At 35.0% G+C, this 25,521-nt stretch overlaps 2 protein-coding genes across 5 annotated transcripts in view; one reads left to right on the top strand and one right to left on the bottom strand.

The window, feature by feature from the left end:
- The first annotated feature begins 422 nt into the window (after nucleotides 1–422).
- On the top strand, nucleotides 423–2,450 carry LOC122568635 (ES1 protein homolog, mitochondrial-like). Its single transcript, XM_043728628.1, has 4 exons — nucleotides 423–575; nucleotides 756–1,045; nucleotides 1,731–1,894; nucleotides 2,127–2,450. Exons 1-4 carry the CDS (start codon nucleotides 423–425, stop codon nucleotides 2,336–2,338), a joined length of 819 nt encoding a protein of 272 aa, XP_043584563.1. The 3' UTR covers nucleotides 2,339–2,450.
- Nucleotides 2,451–2,859: 409 nt separating this feature from the next.
- The window catches only part of LOC122571708, a 76,207-nt gene continuing 53,545 nt past the window's right edge, over nucleotides 2,860–25,521 (bottom strand). For all 4 annotated transcript variants that reach the window (XM_043735803.1, XM_043735882.1, XM_043735958.1 and 1 more), the window contains 2 exons: nucleotides 12,329–12,366; nucleotides 2,860–6,190 (listed from right to left, as the gene is read on the bottom strand). In XM_043735803.1, the coding sequence (XP_043591738.1) occupies nucleotides 5,240–6,190; nucleotides 12,329–12,366 (989 nt within the window). In that variant the 3' untranslated portion in view covers nucleotides 2,860–5,239. The remainder of the gene's footprint in view (nucleotides 6,191–12,328; nucleotides 12,367–25,521) is intronic.

Raw genomic sequence — 25,521 nt, 5'->3', positions numbered from 1 at the left:
AAAACCGATGCCTACACTATCAGAAAATAAAAAAATACTTTATAGGCAATAACTTGTTGTAAAACATGTACAGAGGCCTATGTGTAGATTTGGTTTGACATATGTTTAATAAAAAAAAAACATTTTGTTCTTGTTACCGATCGTAACTGTATGTTAATTATTTTTGCTTAATAAATAGAAAGGTGCGCATGGATCGGCGTCGATTCTAAGTTTAAAGGAATAAATTGATAAAAAATGTTCTCTCTAATTTCCCTTCAAATCGCGCCTAAATATTTCTTCTTGTATCGTCGCTTGAATGGAACAGACGAATATCGTAAATTAGTAAAATGGAGGAATTCGCTGTATAAAATTATTTGTCAAATGTAATTCTACATAAATAAAATTTTAACGTCATTTTATCTTGCACTCCACATTTTCATATAATGATACGTGCACGGTTACTACCACTTTTACAAAATGAATATTCCATGTTTAGACCCGTTTTATCATCCACTTTTCACACGTCACAAATTGATAACAGAAAGTGTTGTAGAAGGGAGCAAGAGAAAAGTTGTGAACCTGTATCTGTAGCTGTTGTAAGTACATACATGTGTAAAATATTATAAAATATATACATATTATATTACATTAGATGTTTTATTTTCATACGTAATAGTTCTCAAAAGTTAAAAGTTTCCGAAACGTTATATCGTTGAACTTCTCTGTTTGATTCCTGCGATATAATCCATGTTTGGTCTGAAATATTTTCGCTGCAGATTTTATGCGGGTGCGGTTATCTAGATGGTACCGAAATTTCGGAAGCCATATCGTCGACGATACATATCTACCAGAAAGATATGGTGCCACACTTTTACGCGCCGGATGTAGACATTTGCGAAACTGTCGATCATTTCACTAAACAACCAGATACAAACAGTCCATCCAGGAACGGACTAGTCGAAGCTGCCAGATTGGCTAGATCGAGCATTAAACCGCTATGCGAATGTGAAGCTTGCATGCACGGGGCACTCGTTCTCCCTGGAGGATTTGGTGCGGCAAAGACATTGTTGGTATTTGTATTTTATTTAAACATCGTTAGAGAATTAATTTCCGTGAAATTTTTACATTGATCCTTTTTGTTAAAACTAATCATGATTTGCTATATATAATCATCTTGAGCTTTTATCTATATCATTTTTTATTTCTTCACAGCTACGGTGGAAGTAGACGAATGCAATTAATTTTAAGATTAAATCAAATTATTGCATTTTCATTTCTTATATATCATTCGTTAACGTTCATGTATTATTCATGTTTTTCATAAATAAATATGAGAAAATTATATGTTACGAGATTTAATAGAATTGTGTTTTACCCCTTGCTAAATACTTTCGATAATTAAAACGAATCTCGTAACATTTATAAATAAGGTACGTAAGATTACTGTGTTCTGAAATAGCTTTTGTAATTATGGGGGTAATCATGCCACTCGTAAGATAACCATTCCTTTCCAAATATGAATGCTATAAAATGAAAATGTATTGCTTTTGACCTCGCTTTCAATATAATCATAACCAGATTCTTTTCTTATTATCAGCGATAAATTCCGTATGAAAGGATTTATAGTACCATGTTAATCTACATATAATGAAAAAAGACGATGACATGAAAAATGTATTAATAAAATGAATTTTTCTTTATTACTCCGTCTACCTGCTCGCTACTCACTTTATCGAATGCATTTGTTACAGGAGCAATTTCGCAGCAAAAGGCGCCGACTGTACGATACTTCCTGATTTGGAAAAGCTTATCGAAGACTTTTACTGTGGGAAGAAGCCAATTGCATCGATGTGCATTGCAAGCGTTCTTGTGGCGAGAGTACTAAAGGGTGTTAAAATTACACTTGGAAAAGATTGTAAGTTATTAAGGAGAATACTTTTGTCCAATACTTTTATTTATAGATTTACCTTATTGAATTAGTTATTAGATTAGGACAGTTATGTTAAAGTATCCATCATATTATAATATATAATAATAAAACTTTTGGAAGATTATAACAAGTATAACTTTGTACAAGGATGCATATTAGTCAAAGCAAAAATTTATTATTACCAATAATGTACATCGTTGTATGATTTTAAATTTAGCACCAGCACAAGATTGGCCGTACGCCGATGCTATTAAGAAAGCAAAAGACATGGGAGCCAGGATAGAAATGAAAAATGTGAAGGGAGTAACGAGATGTAAAAAATACAATGTCGTTAGTACACCAGCCTGGATGTATAAACCTGCGTCTTATTTAGATGTCCATAATGGCATAGGGAAATTAATTACTACGTTGAAGAAATGCATCAATTGACAACGATGTCTCGGTGTTCTATTCGATATCATATTAAGCTTTTAATCGCTTAAGTGAATTACAAATATCCCGATTATCGTGAAGTTTCATTTTTCTATTTCTTTTTAAGTACATCGCTCGTGTGTAAATATTTATCAATTACTCGAAATATAGTGATTGTACAGTACATTAATAAATTTTCAATTTATTAACTTTTCATGCAAAGTCACACTCATTTACTCATCGAGCAAAATTTCAATCGTATATCATAATCGTTAATTTCATTTTCTTAAAGCGATTTCCTTACACATCCTAAGAAATCTTTTAAACATTTGTCTGAAAAATTGATTGTACAATAGTAGAAAGTATAAGCATTCTTGAATTTTTTCCAATTTTTTGAAAACCCTACTTTTTTGTACGTCTGTTCTGCGGATGAGATTAACTTTGTCTTATGGTATATCCAGTACAATTTACTTACCTTGAGAACAGAGCGCCCGTGTATAAATCGTAGGAAATGATCGTAGTAGGATTTCACATTCACGTAAGTTATGAAAAATATACTTTATTTCGATATCTCATCGTGTCCCTTTGCACCATATTAAAAACAGCATGAGACAGAGTATTCGATTTAATTATTATACCTACTTCATATACTTAAAATAATCAACAACAACTGTTATAACAATGCGCCGAAATCTACGGCGAATAATTCACTTGTAGGCTGCCCTCTTCATAATTCTTTCCTATTATGAAGCACAGGATGAATCTTCGCCGTGATTTTTCCCGAGAATCAGAGCAAATTTTTTGTTTAAACAAACCACCGATCTAACGATTGAAATGCATGATCTTCAATCGAATTATAAAAGACATATCAAAGGGTGCTGTGAAGAAAAGTCGCTCACATATAGATCTAAACAAAACTAGATGCTTTCATGAGAGAAATATTAGTTTAATTTATGAAAAAGAAATGAACAATTCTACGTTAAGCCGATAATAATTAATAGGTGAACAGTCTTTGTGAATTTAATAAATGCAGCCAGACACAGTCTGCGTGTAAAAAAAAAAAGAGAAGAGGAGAGATACTTATCCACGATCGATCTTACTCGTTTAGAAACTACATAGCTAGACGCAGAAACGAGATCCGAACGAACAAATACATATTCATGGAATGAAGGCGCGAGTGTTAGTCCGGTTCTGCTTTAGCTAAAACACTAAAGAAAACACGAGGCAGAGAGCGATGGAATTTATTTACAAAAGGCCGCGATGCACGCAAATCAACGCTCTTGCAACAATTTTTCTTTTTTCCCCGCGTGATTCCGTTCTTGCGCTCGATGATAACGCGCGTGGCGCAGAATTTTCTGTTTTCACACTCGGTGTACTCGCACGTGATCGCGTGCGTCAAATGTGCGCAGCGTATGAACGGAAATTATCGTTAGTGTGTACGAGTTACTCGTACCGGATCGAGGTTTACTCGAGCATAACGAAACTGCACGCGCAAGTGCATTCAATCAATTTAAAATGTGTCCGTGAATTGCCGATAAACGAGTTTGACACAATCGCAACTCGCCAACTTGAGATAACTATTTATACGCGCATACAAAAGTTCGGGGATTAATCGATCGACGATGAAAGCAATTTTGAATCGTCGCACGTTTCAATACGTTTCTATGCGAATCTTAAACGAGATATTTCTTCAGTTCGATCTTCAAACTTGTTCATATATCTTTTGTAAAAATTGATAAACTTTCGCGCGAAAAGTGTCAATATACGTTTTTGAATAAATACATTCTCATGGTGGGATATAAACGAGATATATTATACCGAATTATTTCATTGAAATGGCAACGTACGTGCTAGCATAGTACGTTGCCAGAAAAAGCTTCGAAAACGGTTGATGAAGAAACCGTATCTATTGAGAAGAGAATTATCTTATAATGCCTGACTATACGTTGGATATTAATAGCGAGATGATAAAAAATTAGGAGACATTGACAATTTGAATTCGTTGATATTTCTTAAATGAGGATCAACTAGTTTTTAAATTAATGGAAAAATGTTATGTCTGATGCAAGTGTGTAAAAAGTGTTGCTTTGTTGGAAATATCTCTGAAGATGTACTGAGAGAACGTTATTTATGATTCGATGTGATCTCCACAGACGAATAGGCTAGTTTCTTGAATTTGGATTTACAGATAAAGATGAAATATTTTATTCCTTTTAAATTGTTTTCTTCGTCCAACGATTAATCCGTCATTGCAGAACACGAATAGAAAACACCTCGATGTTCACTTGACAGCATATCGATGTTAACTTAAGAAATTTTCATATAATTTCAGTAAGCTCTAAGTTTCTACAGTATCATTAGTGGTTCGATTCGACGGTAACCTGTATTTTGGCGCTTTTAGTTTTTTCAGAATGTCTGAAACGTTGAATTACAAATCGAGAACGGTACACAAATAACAGCTTATCTCCCATAAACAATTTAAATAATTGCTCGAAACACGCGGTTTCCACGCAATCGTTACAATTGCAAAGGAGATTTTTCAATACGCCAAGGTGGAACGCATTTATGTTAATGCTGATAATCAAGAAATACGAAAACGGAACACGCTTACGTAGGAATAAGATCTCTGTACGAACGTTCTTATTAATATAAAATCCAGTCTCAAGACGTATCGGAATTTACCTGGAAAAAATTTCAAAACGATCATATAGTTGCTTCGTAAACGTTCAGATAAACGCGAGGCAAGCGTCCCTTTGATCATTGTTCCTTTCATTTTCAGCACAAACTCCTCCGATACGTAGTAGGATGTGACAACACTTTTCAGACTTTGGTTCTGATCTCGTGGCCAGATTTCGCGTTTGGGAAAAGATCCCGGGGTTCGCGTCCGCACTACCATACAATTTGGATCCCGGCGTACGTTCAACTGAGCGCTAACAAAGGCTCGACGGTCATACGGGATCTTCTGGCCTTGTCCTCTTCATATTGCTTCATCTTCATCAACTTCCTTTTCCCTTTGCTCTGCTTCTTCCTCGGCGCTTCTGTCGTGGTCGTTACCTCGGAACTAGTTTGCCCTTCCTCTTCCAACATCCTCAGGGTCTCGATAATATTCCTAGGCTCTGTGATACGCCCAGCTGTGCTGCCGTTCTTATTTGCATAAACTACGGATAAATGAGAGAAACTGGACTTAGGCGGAGCCGTGATATCGGCGAAGTCTCGGAAATTCGCGAAGAAATCGCCGCCGCGAATCGGCTGAGGTTTCGGATTGCTGAAATAGTTTGCACGGCCACGATTTCCACCGTGGTAGTAAGGATTGTACAGACTATCGTCCATCGTGTACTCGTCATTTTCTTTCTCTTCGGGGTAGTAAGTGCCACCTCGAATCACACCAAAGTTCCCTGACCCTAGAAGCGGATGATGAACGTCTTTCGCCATTGCAGTCGCTGTTTGATAGCCACTGCGATCGCGTTGGAAGTATCCGAGGAATCTATTGGGTCTGTACCTTTGTTGCTCCGCGAAAGAAGCTCTGTGATTCGCAAACAACTCCGCAAACGAAGGGAAGAAGTTTTGACTATCGGTTTCCAAGCTTTTGTCTTCTGAGTCAGGCGTATCCGTTTGACTCGTTTCTTTGGTATTTTCCGCTTTCTGGTCCTTAGAGGTAGGCTTGTCGGTGGTAGAGCTTGGTAGTTCGTCTTTTTTCTCGCTCACGTCTGATGGAACTTCGTCAGTCGTGTTTTTGTAAGTTTCGTCCTCTTGGTTTCCTTCTACCTTGTCGCCTTCGTCCGGCTCGGTACCGTCTGGCTCCATGTACATATCCGAATCGTCACCGTCTTCGTATTCTTCGCCTGTTTCAGAGGCGGACGCTATGGAGTCCTGGAACATACAAACGAAATTTTCGAATGTTACGATCGCAAGTGAAATATTCTTTATTCGAGTAGTAAAAGTCTGTAAGATTTACCAAATAGACTGGATATTTGTGGAATGTCATATTTTGACGATCGCAGCTAGAGAAATGAAACCTAAACTGGTTCTACCCAGTAAATATTAGAACGACCTTTATTTTGTATATTTTTATATATTATATGCACGTTTTTACATTTTTATATAATTCTAAATTTCCCATAAACTTGTACATGTACGACATTATTCCCCAAATAGCCATACTTATTACTGGAACATAAAATGTTTTTATTTTAAAGATCGACGAGATTGAACAAACGAAGTTGAAAGTTTTAGTATTATTCGATACTAGAGAAAAAGAAAAATCACCACTTGTCGGTGATATTATTACGGGTCGAAGATACTGAAACAATATTCGCACAGGATAAAATTTCGCCTATGATAAAATTAACAATAAATCTTAAGAATAAATGTTAAAAAAAGAAGCTTCTAAAAATGAAAAATAAGATCAATCAAATCAATTTTCAACAGGATATGTTTTCCTGGAAAAAGATGCGAGTAGTCGCGTGACGAAAGATTTATCGCATTCATTGTTCTGAAGATGAACTCTTGTTAAAAGGTATGCCAGGATGACGTATACCGAAGTTCCTTTCGCGGAGCTCATTGACCGATCGTATAAAAGGCGATGGTCTATCCTCGACTAGGACAACACCACCGTGTCCTCGCCTTGACATTTAAGACATCTTCGTGCCAACGACCGGCTGCAAAACTAGTTAGCCGCTATCGTGCATATGACGTGGATACCAGCTGCGCCTATATATTTGTGCCGTTCAATATTACGCGTACTATACACTGTTATCTGGTGGAGGAACGTGCACGTGCGGACGCGAGCAATACTCACGCGTCGATGCTAATACGGACGATAGTCGTTGAAATCAGTTGCAACACACCGGTGACACGCCTAGTATTGTTACCAATATGTCAGGTCAACTTACTCACGTTATAACTGTATTCGCCTACTTTGTATTCGTCGAATGTTTCGATCCTAGAGTCGTTTCTATGGTTGCGTTCTTTTTAGTGTATCTAATCCTAAGGGCAACGATCAATTCCTACTGGACGTTCGATTATCGGTTATTTACTGGGAGGTAAGCTATGCGTCTTACGATTGTATGGTAATTCGACGTTGTATACACGTGTATAACATAGCGAGTGAGTCTACGCGGTAATTTAAAGGATAATAAATGGAAAACAGTAGGTGCATGTGCTGGATGTGTCGTATAATTAAAATGCAATCTTTTTGCAGTTTTGATTGTCTCATATTTGTATGGAAATTTCATGCATCGATGAATGTGTCACGCGTAGAAATCTCTGTTTCACATGCATCTACACACGCATGTGTTCGTATCACAATACGTATAGTTCTGATTATGTACGTGAATATTTGTGTATTATTTCACGTGCACTGGAAATACGAATTTTCAGGCTGTAGCTATCAACGTAACGAATTTCCAAATTCTAACAAGTTCTCGGGTTAGTGTTGGATACTAATAATAAGTTTCAACACAGCAGTTGCGGAACCTCCAGTGAAATATTTAATGGCAGCTGCAACATCGATTGCTCTCGATGTTTTTCAATTGGTGAAAATACTGTTACGCCAAAAAGAAGTTGTTTGTTGCCACAGAATATAAATACTCCAATTTTTTTATCTCTTTTTATTTCTAATCATAAATAATCGAAAATTGTATTGAAACTCGTTATTGATACTTTTAATGTGGAAGTTTAAACAGTATATATGCACATCAATAACATCTTACAGAACTTTAATTGTTAGACAGAGAGTTGACAATTTAGAAAATACTCACAAGAAGCATCGTTATATAGTAGTTTATATCTAATAAATTTATAGCTCCATCTATACGTATTGTAAAATAACATATAAACAGATACGATAACAACAATTAGCAGCAATTATGATATTTGGCCGTATTATTAGCTATTAATTTATTTGCGTGTCATTTAATTATTTATCATTAAAGGTAATTAAATTTGGATTGAACGAATGTGATGATTGAAGGTAGTCAAGCGGTTGCAAGTTAGCGTGTTGATGCAGTTACGTAGAAACAGTGATTGAAAAGCGTAAATACAATGATTAGAGAGTACGAAGAGTTGCTACAGCTGAGTAAAAGTGTTGAAATAATATTTTAATTCCGTTACAAACAAACCTTTTCTTTCCCTTACAATTAATCTAATATCAATGAATAAATAAATGAATAAATGAATAATATAATGAAAGAAAATTCTATTCATAGTACGACAATTATTTGGATTAACAAATGCTTGCAAGTGTATCTGACTTCACGTCTTAAATGATAGATTTGTTTAAATAGACGTAATTTAATTTTCTCAGAGCTGAAATATAGGTATTTCATAATACGTTCATCGGACGATGAATTAACATTTTTCTGACACGATTTGCGCAGGGGATAATTGAATTTCCAACTTTTTTACTCTTTCATAATTTAAACGAGTTATTGAAAGTCAAATGTCACAATTTTTTAAATCGAACTTATTAAATATGATCTGTGCGCACGTGTTGACGATCCAATTGAAATTATACAGATTTAAGATAAGATATTTTAGTAAAATATAATACGTTCATTTTGTTGTAAGATAATAATTTGCTCATATTCAAGACAGTATCTTTTAAATCATGCTATATTAAATAATTAAATATTAATCGTAGAAAGAAAAAATAAGATAAAACTGTCGATAAATCTTCTAACACAAATCCTTGCTACATTCTTATTATAAAGATCAGTTGATTTAACATAATAATATAGCGCAATAAATTGTTTGTTCAATAAAATCACTCCATTTAATGTCTCTATTTAAGGCATCCAATATTTCTATTTTAACATATGTATATTATGACATCATTTTATTTCAACATGTAATGCACTAGATAAGCGATCATTCGTTATAAACGGTAATATTAAAAACGAAAAATTTATTGCTTGCTACGATAGAACATATTTCCTCAGATACGATAAGGAAGTACATACTGTTACGTGTAAGAACATAAATAAAGTTACAAGGTTTCAGATGGGTAGCGAACGAACCAAGTTATAAATCAATGAAGCACAGAACATTTTCCGGCAAACGGACGTTAACATATGCGCGCTGCTTTTTTACGAATGACCTCCGAGGCGAATATTGCATCAAGATTTGTAGACAACGAACACCTTTTGCCCTCGTAAATGAAAGTGATAGATGAGCTCTTATGTCGCGTAAAAAGAGATGATCACGATTCTGAATAAGTACTTCTGACTGCGATCACGATGGAAGAAAATGTCGCGGTAAATTATTTAGATACGATCAACCGGTGATTCTAATTAACACAATCGTATTTTTCATTAACACATTGAATACCGCGGTGGACACCGGTGACCTACATTTTACGACTAAACTGAGATAAATTTTACGTAGTAAAAGATTTTTAACGATGTATGTGACTTCGGTGATATTGTCAAAGAAAAAGGTGCACAAATATAGTATGGCATTTGGCAAAAATTAAATGTTATGGTGCGCTATACTTCAATTTATTGCGTTTGCCATGGTAAAATATATAAAATTTGTGTGGCAATTACCGCATTAAGGAAGCGAGTTCTTTGTACGCTATTATCGTGGAACCTATTTATACGAGAACAAAAGTCACATGGCAAAATGGAAACTTTTTATAGATACTCATAAAATAAGTTACTATTTCTATACATATATATATAACTATACTTATTTCTACACAAGATCTCCATCAGAGATAAAGTATTATTAATAGTAAAATATATCCTAAGGTTTCTGACCGCGAGCGTACATCCTGCACAACTTGGCACAGATATCTTCATATTTGTTATATATTTTGACACGTTTATGTTGCATACATATCCACGGTCTGATGATTACATTAAATGCGATAAACGCTCAGCGCGAGTAAAACTTTACGTCACTGTAGCCATTACTTTACACGAATCGAGGAAAAGGATATCGTAACGAATATTTTTCTGACGTTTTATCAAGAAAAAACGTGTAATAAGATCTAACGTATGAGAAGTATAATCAGCAAAGCGTTTTATATATCGTTTTTTAAAGAGAATTCACAAGAAGTATTTGCTATATATCTTTCTTGTTTTTATTTACAATTAAGCGGCGTAGAAAGGCAACGAAGTAACGCAAGTGAAAGGGTTGTTTGGCTGAAAGAGATCAAAATCATGACAAATCTCCCCTGTATCCTCAGCCAACGATCTTAGACACAGGACACAAGAAGATGGATTGTTGCATCGGCTGACCGCAAAAGAAAGAAAAGGAGCTGTTATTAACACGCGATTACAGAACGCGAATTAATCTTGCGGCTCGTTCGTAACAGCAACACAACGCACCGATGATTATTATATTAAGTCAACGTTTGTATGCGGGGAATCCAATTAGCTGCAACGTCCTATCCTCCCTCTCCTCGGTATAAATTATATGTGTATTAAGGGCAATCAGTCTACCGAGCTGTAGGCTATAGGATAGATGATACAACGTGCGCTAGAGATACAATCGTAGCGTAAAGAAACATGGAAGCTTTATTGCACAGGTGCAACAGACGGGAAAGTATCGCACAAATCCTCTAGCGAAATCCGTTTCGACGCCTCAGCTGATCGTGGGATATCGACCTATGACGTTTCGGTCCCATTCCGGATCAAAATGATCGGCACGTTGCAATAATGATTGATTGAGTTCTGGTAAAGCTGGTCTTTTCGTTTCTAGAAATCAAGCTGACGTATTATACTTATTTCTTATATTACTCACTCGACGATTCATTAAAATTCCATCCTTTGCACTTTGATCTAAATACTAGAGCAAATATAGTATTTCACAAAATCTATTTATTTCACGGAATCTTTATAGCAGAGTGTAGTTTCTTGTTGTAAAAAAAGTCGACAGAATACGTAACATGTCGGAAAAAAATTGTCTTGACCGTTCCTCACACAGACTTGTAAAAATAAATCATTTGCCTTTAAAAGAACGAAATATGAAGTTGAGAAAACAAAAGTTGTATTCCCTCCCTATTTATCATCTGTAAATCTTTTCCAAATTTTATCTTCTATGAACATATTTGTTAACTATTTACAAAGATCTACGCCATTACATTTCACATATATCTGCGAACCTGTGAAAAATGTTTATTAAACTATTTGGGTCTAATGGTTTTCTAATGATAACAATTTTTCAGCTTGTAAAATATTTCATTCGGTGTGAACATTTCCTATAAGTGTGCATCAACGCGTCAAATTTATGAGTGCCAGGCATCAGTTTCACTTTTATTTTAGTTCGTTTGACAGGAAAGAGTTGCAAGACGATAATCTAAACGCATATTGGTACAGTTATATAAAGAGCTAATGAGTGCGTTTTTAATCGATGTCATTATCTCCTTTCGTAACGAGAGTGACTTTAAATACGCAATGTGCCAAAGAAGAGGTAGAGTGTTCACGATATCTTCTGACTTGATTCATTCGTGGTCGATCTACATAGTTTCTTACTTGTAATTCCAACTGAAAAATACGTCTCACGTAATATAGCAGACTCATAAATCTTGGTATTTATATCACGCAATACGTCAATAACGTAATATGAAATTTTTAATGCAATGCTGGAATATAGCGAATATAGCGTTTGACAAGAAGCATGAGTCATATTATTTTATTGCAAGACAAACGAAAACGAGACAATGTACAAATCATTAACGATACTCTATATGATATACGATAATCTATTTCATTAAGTGTAATTTATTAAAAAACAAAATAGTTTCCTTTGCTGTTTCATTGATCGTTGGTTTATTGATATTATTTTAATGGAATATAAAAGCGTGAAATCATAATGAAACACGCTAACGCGAGTCATTTTACGCGAAATTGTTCAAACGGCAAGGGGCAATCGTATTTTATAAATTGACATGCAATAAATAATAAACGAGCATCGCAATCTATGAAATAAATCAAGTCACTGACTTTCTACACGTTCTGTTAAAAAGATAAAAAAACCTGTGTTTTCCTTCTAGCCTTTTCTTACCTCGTGTTCAATAGCGTCTGCAGGAACTGCCGCTCCATCTGAAACAAAGAATAAGTTCTTGTAAGATACAAAAAGCATTTATGATAGAGTACTTAATTAAGAAATATCGTCATTAAGATAGTATTTATTATACAGTTATATGTATAATATATGTTATGAATATACAAAATGTATGATGTATAAGTTCTCAGGTATCTTGAGGTTTCCGCGGTTTTTGCTGTATATTCGACTTGCCCCATGTATATTTGAGGAGTTATACAAACATGGTTGGATATATTCCATAGTGTATTTTTCTTTAAAATGGCTATCAATTGCTCTTGTTTTATTCAGTAGATATTAAACATCAGCGACAAACACGAAAAAAACAGTACAAGCTAAGAAGTACAATCATAAATTGTATTAACTGGATATTCAAGTTTTGTTACATTTCCCACATTGCCTAATTTATTTCTAGCCGATATTCTCTCTTCCTGCTCGCTTGTTAATTTTAGAAAAAACGTTATAGAGAAATAATAGAATTATATCGAATATTCCTTTTAGAATCTTTCAGACATTCAATCATCTATCTAAATTTTATTTGAATCAGTTAAACACAAAACGGGATGCAATTATCCGGCAGGAAGGCTTACCATTATCGTTCGATCATACGCAAATCTGTTGATTAATCCGCTAATAGGCACGATCAGGAAATTACTCATCTAATAAGGGTTAAATTGAATACCGGAATGGCCGTTGATAAATGATCGTCCCCTCACTGTTCAAGGCATACTGAGGCGCTCCTTGAAATTTTCAATCGAGTAACAACGAAGCTGCCTGAGAATGATAAATGCGACCGGTACAACGATCTACATAAAGGCCGAAGACGATTATTACCAACACATTGCGACGCATTTTATACAATTTTCATGCCTAAAATTATGCTTGTAACAACAGTTTTTTCGCACCTTATAAAATGTTTAAACCTGTCATGACCGTAACGCGTTTGCGCGTAACATGCAAATTGCATTCTGGTTGCAGTGTACGCGCAATGTGGCACTACAAGAATAAATTATGGCACAAAAATGAATAAAAGCAAGGAGTTATTAAACGCGTAACAGCAACATTCCTATTTATTGAGACATCTATTAGCCCAGTAGTATATCGCGATGCATTAACTGCGCCATTATCGCAGTGGTTAATTAGTGTTTCTAAGAAACATTTCAAAAATAATCGTTTCCATGCCTATGTTACAAATAAAATTCGAAAAGCACATTCTACCACTTTCTTCATTAGACAAATAATAAATTGCTATAGGTAAAGCTTCGAATGGGTCGGGTTAGAAAGGATTAATTAACGCAGACTGTCCGAGCGTGCAGCTACGACAGTTTTCTTTTATCGTTGTCAGGAGAGAAAGTCAATTACTGCGATGACAAGCCACAAACGTTTAGCGATGACGTAGTACGTCTCGGGAGATCTTCGTGGTACGTGTTCAAAGTTAAAACGCCCGAGCAGTTGCTCCCTTGGCTCAACCTGTCAAGTATAGTTTGAAAGACAAGGCGCTTAGATCACCTCGTACATTTCCTACTTACTTGTCGCTCCGCTTTACATTTTCGAACGCGAATGTCTCCGACGACGCTCACTATTCAAATCAACTTTAGAACAAACTATGCCTACATAGTCAGGCATAATAAACTCCTAATAAACTCCTAATTGATCAAATCCGTTGCATAAAAGAAGAAAGTGCCCCCTACGACGATAAAGGGACATTAATCGTCGTTTTTGCTCGTTACCGTGACTACGTTAGAATGGAAATTCAGATGTTTAATCAAAGCGGAATAAAAAAAAATTTACTTATTACAATATCGTTTTTTATATACGGACGGACAATATATTACAACGAATTTTGGCGAACAAAAGAAGGCGTGAAAGGCAAATAAGACGAAGAGGCATCATAATTTTACGAAATGGAATTATAATTGACAATAACATTGCCAATATCAATAATATAAATATAATAGATGACAAAATGTCTAAAACATATACGCAGGTACAAAAGTTAAACGTTCTCTCATTCGAAATATAGTGCATTAATTACGGTAGATGTATCGATGCAATACTGTAGCGCAAAACATCGTTACGATTTAAGTAAAAAGTTCTCTTCGCGTTAATGCGAACTCTCCTGTTAAAATAAAATTAATACATAGCAGACTGAAGAATATAATAAATTTTCTACATTCTAAAACGAAACATTATTCACTGTACGACTCAGCATGACGCCTGTTATTAATTAATTACACTTAATTGGCTTTTATCCTCTTTATTCAGATAAGTTATCATCATACTAACCGGATAGATGTCATAACATTATTCAGAAAAAGATTTCTCAAATAAAGTTGTTAAATCACAGTGTGTTGGTAGTATTTCACCACACCAATTACAGTCACCGCAACGTAATGCGGCATCGGTAATTTGTTGGACCGATTCTGTGAAATTCTCGTAATTTATTGCAGTGCGTATCATTGATCGCAACGAAAGATGTATCGCGATTCCTGCGTTTAGAAAGGAATACGCACCAAAAAGAATGTTCATATATCATTACGTACACTGACAGTTTTAAAGAGTTATTCAAAATATCAACTTAGGACTGTTTACGATTAAATATACAGAAATTAATAATTTATTAAGTACTTTCCTAAATAATAATGGATTAAGTAAAGAGAAATATTATAAAATTATATTTATACATGTAAAACGTATATGTATGTACATTTAGATGTGACATTCAATTTTCCGTTATGCTGACATTATTCCTTCGTACATCTTCCCATGCCCATACCATGGTATAGCTGTGAACTTTAAACATTTACCGTTGTTTCAGCGATACGTACAATAAAATTGCAGTGTTTCATAGTTAGTCAATAATAGGTATGCAATTTTACAGTCGATTAAATTGCTTTGTAAATGATTATCCCAGGTATGAATTATTTATCTAGAACATGTCAATGCGAAATAGACTAGCCATCGATATTCATCTATGATTGAAAATTATGAAAACTTATACCAGAATGTGTATACGTATATAGAACGTCCATAAGAACCTCCTAAGTATATCTTTAGCTACGAAAGAAATTACATAAAGACAAGGAATTGTTCTTTTGCAATGTATGGGAAATGCATAAGGAAGGAAAGTTATAATCACTGTATTAATCATTGTTAGAAATTAATTACATTCATTCGCTTTCAAGCAAGGAATGTAGAACGTACCATCGATTTAACATTCGTATTAGGCTGATAGGTATGAAACACCGACTCTTAAAAAGTTGAAATTGGCAATTCTGAATAGCGTACATTTAAGTTCCTTATAAGTACGTGAAAGTAGAAGAATCATCAGGATATTCGAATAAATCTTTTTATAACTTTAACCTTCCTACTACAACAAAATATTATAACTTCGATATATTCTACTAACAGAAACATTATTTTATCAGGAATAAAAATAACTCTTAGTTTCCTAACGCATCAACATAGACGCAACGTTCATTCCACTTGAAACGTTAAAAGAAACGCAAGACTCATTCTACTGAAACGCCGAATGACGCGTATTCCATATTAATCGTACTTTATGTTACACGATGACATAGATACCGATCTTTTAACGCATCGATGTACACCTCCACTTTCTAAAGAACTGTTGCCAGCAACATCTTCACGAGGGAACAATCAACAAGAAGATGTCGAAAGATACGTAATGCCTGCACTGTATTCTTGGGTAATAACGTATGCCTGATGCGACACCGCTTTGCTATACATAGAATATTTCGCTTTCATCGCGCGACAGTAGCGGTTATCGAACGCTGATCTGCCTCTTACGCGACCTCGTTCTTCAATGATACTTCTTGAAATCAACAATAATGAGGATGATCCAGACGGGAATCTGTCCGCTCGTGCTGCGCTTTCAACGGTGTTCACGCCATTGTTTCAACTAAGAACCGGAGATGACGTGTTATTATTGTCTGTAGCTATCGCAATGAATAAAAGGCTATGTCGTGTGCTTATAATAACTTAATAAGACAAATTGGCAGACCTGGAAAGTCTCCCCTTTATTTTATATTCTCACGATCACTGATTAAAGAGGACACCGATTGAAGGAGCATCCTTGCTTGGGATAAAAATATGAAAATTTATATTTATTATTTTTGCCTGTTTTATATTTTCAATGTGTGCATACTTTTTTAAAGGAAAGTGCATATTATTTATACGTAAAATACAAATTCAAGTAATATGAACTATATTACCTTCTGCAAATTCCATAAATTACTTAATACAGCTATTAAAATGTTTACGCGCATTTACAATTATGTAAGAGCCAAGAAATATTTTTCACTTGACATGTTAGAATTATCTTGTAAAACAGTTTCTGAAATTACAAATATTATAGATAAATATTAACAGTATATACATAGTATATACATAATAAGTTTACATATAAAATCATAAGAAATTAATAGCGGAATAAATTTTGTTAATTCCAACGAACAGTTTTTCAATCGAATTCAATTTACTTCCTTATTTTACAATTAAAAACGAAGTTTATGTATTTTTGGTCGTAGGACTTGATCGTATATTGTCCAGTCTCTGTAGCAGCTGCAACGAAACTGCGCGCGTAAACGCACGTACACGGTACGAATTGATTTGATGGACGAGCAATCAAAGTCGACAGAAAAAATTGCACGCTTACTCGCGGTGTACATCGAAGCGACAACATACCGTTCTCCGTTTCTAGATAACCGGGGCTGCTTTGAAATTGTAATACGCACGCGAACGACATAATCAAATCGCAAATCAGACCGGATTCTTATGACCGCGCGGCACACCACCGACGAGGAAGTGATTACCATCGTTCGAAATACGAACCTCTCTCGTTTCTTTTTTCGCCCTAGGTTGCAATGAGAAAGGACTCAGGATATTACGTACCCAGCTACGAAACCCAAGGAAAATTTGTACCTGAACGATTGGAATTGTGGATTGGGTGCTTCCTACTTTCAGTTCATTTTGAAAAAAAAAAAAAAAAAAAAAGAAAAAAGATCGTTAAAAGCCAACGGCGTTCCCGTATTTGCCGCCTGCTGCCTGCCTAACGAGATCTTTGAGAGACCTTCCTGAGTGATATCTCAGCAATATTTTATCTGGCTGGTGAGCGGCGAAACGACCATACCCGCCCCCTTTAAAGTCGCCAACGAGCGATATTCATGTCACGGGATTAATTAATATATCTACTTGCAGTTAGCACATTAAGTAGAAGGCTATTTTTCGAATGAACGTTACTCTGTATGGATTCGTAATTGGATGCAATTCGATCGTAAAGTTTGTTCAAAATTTTCTTTGTACCAAGGTTTTCTTCTACCTGTTTATAGTTAATAATTGGTAATGAAAATACATCTTTCGATCTTTATTGCAAACGTATTCAAAAACCGGCTTATCCATGGTGATGAGACAAGATTATTGAACGAAGGTAGCTAATATGCAAATGTGTGCTATAACTTATACATTTTCTCGTATACGTTTTATTGCATCGTTTGTATTTCTACATTTAAATAAAACGCGTTTGTAGTTGTCTATAGTAAGGAGAAACATGTTTTACACGAAGTAAAACGAAAAATACAAAATAGATATAATTCTTGTTTAATGTCAAAATGTCCTAATAATGAATAGCCAGCGATGATAGCTATTGTTAGAGGCTAAAAGTAAATATATTAAAATGATACTTTGAGAAAGGGATATATTATTGAGAAAAGAGCAACCTCCTGACTTCAAAGATATAAGATTAGCATCATTTTCTGAGTTAACAATTTGTCTTTTGACGTTAAATTGACACGATGATTAATAACATGATAAATAATCGAATTCGCAATTTCTTTTATCGAAGACAAGAAAATAAAATTGTACATCAGGCACAAGATTATTCGTACCACCAACGAATAATAAAGTAACGTACCTACATATATGGTATACTGCTTTCTTACTTATCGCAAAAATTGACACGTTGCTCTCAATCAAAATCCCTCGCATAAGAAGTGGAAAACATGATTTATTATATTCTTTCCCTGTGGTCTTCAAATCCAATCGTTATAATCATGTTCTTATGACCGACTTAGGAAATACGATTTTGCCGCAACAATTATGATTTCCTGCGCTCGAAGGTATGCTCTAACGATATGCGCGTAAATGTTTTGTACAGTAGAATACAGGTTGCACTATAAAGTTGTATCTCCGACGTTGCATTGAATGGTGCCACAAAGAACGATCGAATATGCAATAAAGTACTTCCATAAAGGAGTTGCTACGTATTTGCTGGAAACGTTGGTCCCATCAATAATCATTAATGAGACAAGCGCTTTATCGACCCTGTATTCCGAATCAACGATTTCGAAATGTAATTTAGTTGTGAACAGAGTCCCGTCTCGAGTGACGAATCTAACGTATTCCATGAACACTGCCAGGCGCGAGGCTACCTCGTTAATTCAAACTATCGTGATCTTCGAGCTTCGCGCAGTTGCTGCGGAGTCCCGAGTAGACGTCACCAACACGAGATGTGGGTAATTGAAAGTACATCGACGATAAAAGAGGCGCGTAACCGTTCTGATAATCTGCATTTATTCACCGAATCGTGGGCGCCGCATTGAGTTTAATTGAACGAGATTCCATTAATCTTCGCCTAAGTAACAGAGATCTTGTTACTGTTACTATCTACCTTTGGTACTTCTTGTTTATTCGTAGCTACTATATCGAAAGTTCGTATGTTTAAATGTGTTCAAAGCATTGCGCTATTTGGTATGTTACGATTATGTATCGAGGTTACCGATACGTGTGTGTATATCTTTTATGATGTTTGAATAGGAGAACTATTTGAGATTTAATATTTCACGTCTCGCGGAACGTGAAATATCTCTCTTGATCGATATATTGCGTGAAATTAATAAACGATCGTAATAAATTCGCATATAGCCCGCAATGAGGTTACAATGTTTTTATTATAAACCTCCTTAACATTGAATACATGGATCTAAAATTTTTCATTTTCACGGCGATTAGACGATATACAGTGCAACTTCGTCTACCTGAACTTGTCGGAGAGGAAACAGTTTATATAATTGGAGTTCACAGAATAGAAGACCACGTTCAGAGAAATGAATTCAACCAGCAAAAATTCTATTAATCGGGCATTAACTAAAATTTCGTTTTAATATGTGGAGTTCTTTCATATTTGCGATTCTTCGGATTTTGCAACGAATAAAGCATAACATACTATTGATATATATCGATATACAATAACCCAAAGAATCACAAATACGTCATCGAATGCTTCGTAACAAATTCCTGCCTCTTTCACGCAGTCGATAAATAACGTTAGAAGAAAATCAAACGGACACTATTAACGCTGCAAATTGGCAAATTCGAACTTCGTAGAAACGATATTTCCTAGAGTTCGGTTAGAACAATGGCAAGAAGAACCGCAGAAAGGAAGGCGCATCGATGCGCAACATTAACAGGCCGCGCACGGTATCATGGGAATCACTTGCCACGGAACGTGGGAGTTTGCAGGAGCCACACCTTGTTCGTCGAAGAATCGTATTGAAAAGGACGTTTCGTGAAAAGGCTAGGGGAGAAGAGAGGGGAAAGAGACAGGCGGAACAGGAGGAACGGAGAAAGAATCTCGTCCCTCGAAAATATTTCTCGAGAGTGAAAGCATCCGGCTCGGCCACGGCTCGACACACAGCATCTTGACACAGCACCTCCGGCCACGTATCGTCAGTGTGCAACACGAGGTAGCGATCGTCTCCTAGGGATCGTGACGACTTAAACTTTCGTTTAATTTATCATGGCGTGCGCGGGGGTCCAATCAAGAACTTTCTCTTGAAGGGAAAAATCCAGCCGATCGTACTTCGCCTCTTTCACTACTCAGCGTCTTCTCTCTGTATCTTTCATTGCTTTCATCCGGAAACAGCCGCGGAACGTTTCTACGACGTTATTAACGATACTCGTGGAAGCGGAAAACATAATATGTACTTTTTCGACAAGTAAACATGATACCTAGTGACGTAAAGTCTTACGAAGTAAATGCTAAAGACGATTTGTAATACTACAATCTTTATGTTTATATGTATCACTGGATTTAATAGATTATTATTTAACGAATTATTCGATACAATTGGACATCATTATGATTGAATAGTTGGAAAAAATGATTTTGTATCAATGAATTTACTTCGGAACCTTGATTTACTTAAACATAATATTATTAAAAATTATAAGGTAAATGAAAACGTCTGTATTTATTCCGGGTATTTTCCTTAACTCATGACAGTAAGAAGTTAAATAAACCATAAATATGCTAAGTTCATAAAAATCTGATGTTTATGCGTAAACCATATACGCGTAGCTTACAACCGTTGTATATTAATAACAGCTGCAAGCAAAGTAATTTATATAATACTATTTGCCGTGAAATCATCAGTTATTCTTTAGTACAGCAAAATGTAACCCTGCAGACACAGTTCTGTTCCTTGTTCGATGATTTATGATAACCAACATGGATTATATTTCGTATACGTCCACATAAACAAGCAACGACAATTTGGTCGGAAATAGGAAACATGTAGATGAAACTAATCGTTTGTTTTCGATTTAGTAATAGCCAGATACTTTCGATACGATAATAAATTTCATTTTCTCTCTCTTACATACGTAGTTTACTGGCTATTATGCAGAATAATAATAATAATAAGTGCTTTAATAGATTAAAACACAATCAGAATCTCTCAAACATCGTTGCATCTGAATATTAATAAATGTTACTGTATCTATTGCAAATTAATAGACAGATACACAATACTAGAATCATGCACCCGTAATAAACAAGAAGTGCATGCATCAGTTCTTGGTTACCTAGCAACTTTCTCGGTGCACTCAAATTTGAAATCTGATAAATCGAGCAGATTACATCCACGTTCATGCCCTCATAATTCTTCAAACATCGCCGGTTATCTACAATCAGATGCACCCGGCTTCCGTATCCTTATATGGAAAACAGATCACGATCGATAGGTTGGATAAACGACTTGCAAGGGCTCGCGATCAAGATTTGCCGGTTTCGCAAATTGATTTACAAATAGATTAATAGAACTCCAAATTGCGGAAGCGACTTGTCACATAAGAAACACTTTAATTTCAGTTTTAGAGTTAATATAGCAAACTTCTCAATCGGTACTTTCGACTCTTGCAAATAATATAAATAATATAATATAATAAAAAATATATGGAAGTGCGGAGTTAATAATATTTCTATTATGGACATTTAATTATAGATATTCAATTATTCTAATTGCTATCATAATATACTTTTTGCGATTTTCAAATATTCTACAGTATTTATTTCATCTTAAATTTAATAAAAAGATACCTGACACGACTTAACTGTTCTATTACATCTTCAAATACTTGTGTCAAAATAATATTTATGATTTTCACGTATTCTACATTTTCTATTTTATTTCAAACTTAAAAAAACAAAGGATTATAGTATTTTATTATAATAGGCGGATAACTTTCTTTGTTAAGATCATAAATATAAAATGTACAATAAATGTATCCTTATATGTATAGGTATTTGTAAACAACAAGAAACATTGATGACGATGAATACCGAATATGATGTTAAATAGTTATGTTATGAAGGAAACATCAATTTTAAATATGTATAATATAGACTAATTAGTCGCATTAAAAAGATAGGCGTTACATATAGGCGTTCGTATAGGTGTTAATTCGACTTAAATCGCATATTGAAAACTTCTATCATCGATGCATATTAGACTAAAATGTCTTTGAATACTGATGAAGTTGAAAAACTCGTTTCCCGCACACACGGTTGTTTAAGATTCGTGTGAAGTTGTGTTGCTAGTATATTTTATTTAATAATGCAGAATCATATACAAAGCTTGCACAAAAGTGGATCAATTACGAGATGAAAGTAACATGAAATCGATTGCAGAGTATCGTGTTCGGTGATCGGTGATGTTTCACTTGCTCTCTTTGTCGTTGAGGGAGATTGGCCTTGGCATTACCAGAGTTAATTCCTAGTACTTTCAGTATCAATCGCTCTTACTCCATGTCACTTTCACCATCAGAATTATAAACAAGTTTATTTCATCGTTTGGAAAATCTTACGAATGTCTTAATATTTTTAACGAATATTTATTTAATCACGAATTATGAAGTGTAACTTGATAATTATATTTTTAGTAACGTTATGCATCTATTTAATTATAATTCTGGTTTCTTTCAATTTAAGTAATTCAAGTTCAATCGTCAATAAATAAATCGATAATATATTCACACGTCCCAGGTTATTTAGTGGCGAGTTATGAATATTAGTTTAGATTGAGCAGTCGAATACGGAAAAGCGAAGTTCCCCCGTACTTTTGTAAGGAAACTGTGAAATACAAGAATCTTGCGACACTTTCTCTCTAATTAAAGAGCAGGCTAACTTGTCACGCGAGCTATTGATTGCAATTTGGCTTTTTACTGTTAATTTACTGAGGAACATGAACATCAAGTAATACCTTATCAAACGAAATATTTCATTGCATTCATTATTGATTCTAATAACAATCTTTCACGACATTAAAAGCCCACGTTTGATCATTATAGCTTTAATTAGATATTAGATAACTAGAGCAGAACTAAGTGTATTTAATCTTGCCGATCATTATATAAGTAACGAAAGTGTTGGGTATGCTCCCTTATAAACGAGGATGTTAAAAATCAGATATAGATATGATCATAGATTTAATTTTTTTAATTAATACATTTATTGAGCATAGATTAAGTTAGATTTATAAATTATTAACCGATACGTAAAAACTTCAACTTTCTACATAATTTCATGTTTCAATTTACCTATTAATTAGTACTTTATACATCATTCATTTATTTACAAGTGTTATACCTGTTACACAGTGACGAATTCAACTATACGAGAAATTTTACATATTTCTCTTTTTATATATATATATAACATAAGATTTAAAAATTCTATCCTTCTACTTTGAAACATAAACTAAATTAAACTGAACGGTCCATGATGTCCATGTTCTATACGTTTTAATAATAATATACCTATTAAATATGCGATGCACATAGAAAAATCCTTCTCACATTACATTTACATCTCAGGAAATTAACCCAATGTTAGCACCGCTTGGTTAGCGTTCAGCACAAAAACCACATAGTTATAATTACAAAAGTGAAAACGCTTTCGTTGCTTTACCATAGACACATATGGTTAGACTATATTAACGTTATTCTTGAGGGATAGATTTCAAAGCAGCTGCCTGGCACACTACCGCAATTTATCACCGAATGGAGATTGACGCCCGTAGAGATTGGCTCGATACAAAGCATCGCCGCAAGTATATACGATCGGTATAATTTTCTCGGAGAACAGTAGAATCTTACAAGAGTCATGATGTTCGTATGACTTTCTCTCCATGCCGTAAGGTGTCTAACTTCCTGGTAACGGACGACCGAGTTATGACAGACGGATTGAATACGATCACGGGGATTCTCAATCTTCTAAATAGTTTTTCTCTCAAGATCATTCGAGATACGATGACTCGAAATTTAAACTTCAAATTATCGCGATACCTATCGGGCACGATCATTACAGGTGATTTCAAACGATTGTTCAGTCATCGATCTAGAGATAGTTTCGATCGTGTATTATCTTGAGAAGTTGATACTGTTGAACCTTCTCAGTACACTAGGAAATTGCTTGTTTGCTTAACTGTCTGTTACGTGAGATATGATTCTTTCGGTAGATAATATAACAGTTATAATTAGACTGCAAATATTTATGCATTTATGGGAAATTTAAAGATACAAAAATGCATAGAATGATGAACACAGATTGAACGTATGACGTACAAAAATATCGTATTATAACGATATTTGTCTGTATGTTTCATTTCTTTGATTGTATCAAAATGGAAATTTGCATAAGCATCCGTAGTTTAGTTCTAATTCGGAATCTGTCACGCATTTGATGAGTCAATAAAATGGTAACTCACGTGCAACGTTTAGTACGTGTTATTCATCCGGTTTCGTTGCTTTATTATTTTATGTAATTAGTAAATCTTCATTTAACGAATGTTAGAGTTAAAATTAAAATAAGAGAAAATACGAATCAGTTGAAAGAAGAGCACAGCATCCTTGTTACCATTTTCTCCCTGCAGAGCCACGACATCTAGAACACTTCGATCGTCGGTGCAAGGACGTTTCGATCATTAAGATTCTGTGACAACCAATTAGTCTAGCATATTTATTTTTCCCACGACGATTTCATCCTTCACGGTGCGATTGCCAACAGAGACATCTAAGTTAGTAGAACAAACCATTACAGAGTATTTTATTTCTAATGAAACGACGAAGCTTAATCATTATACAGAACGTAATCAGGAATCAAGATATACATATACACATACATCCCTATCAATAAACAGGTATTTTTAATCGGTAGTCTTTCTAACATCTTATCATTTTATAAGGATGCCAACGCGTAACTTTCAAGTGCCAAAGAAAGAACTGCAATAATTCCTTTCCTCGATCACTCAGAATTGACATATTGCGTTTCTTACTTATGACAGATATTTTCATATCGACGTGAAATAAGTCGCCAAGAGTGCTACATCGCCTTATTTATGACTTGTCAACACGTAATTCTTTGACTGATTTATAACGCGTGGCTATCCTGTTTTACAAGGCGGCAGCGAATAAAAGAAGTCACAGGTATCTCGTTCCTAGATACAATGATCGCAAGACTTCTTTCAGGTGCTCGCTCCGGGTGTCCAATCTTTGTCGAAGTACCGTTTGCCATTAATGCAATGCACGTGTTTAACGGTAGCGAAACGATTTAGTTATTTGTCATGCCTGCCGGCTTTATTGTAACAACCTGTACCTAGCTCGCTGGCTCGACCATAGAAGCTGACAACCGGAGGGCGATACTGGTTTCCAGATTAGAAGTTCAATGGTCAGCGGCCACTATACCTAGATGACATTAGGGTTCGTGTGCTCTAATTCTTTGGGCAACTACCAACACCAACGACCATCCCACGCGATAGAAAGTGAACTGACCGATAATCAGTCATTTTCTTTATTAC

The sequence above is a fragment of the Bombus pyrosoma genome, linkage group LG1, assembly GCF_014825855.1.
Source record: "Bombus pyrosoma isolate SC7728 linkage group LG1, ASM1482585v1, whole genome shotgun sequence".
NCBI classification, from domain to species: Eukaryota; Metazoa; Arthropoda; class Insecta; order Hymenoptera; family Apidae; genus Bombus; species Bombus pyrosoma.
This window is presented reverse-complemented; position numbering and strand designations above follow the sequence as displayed.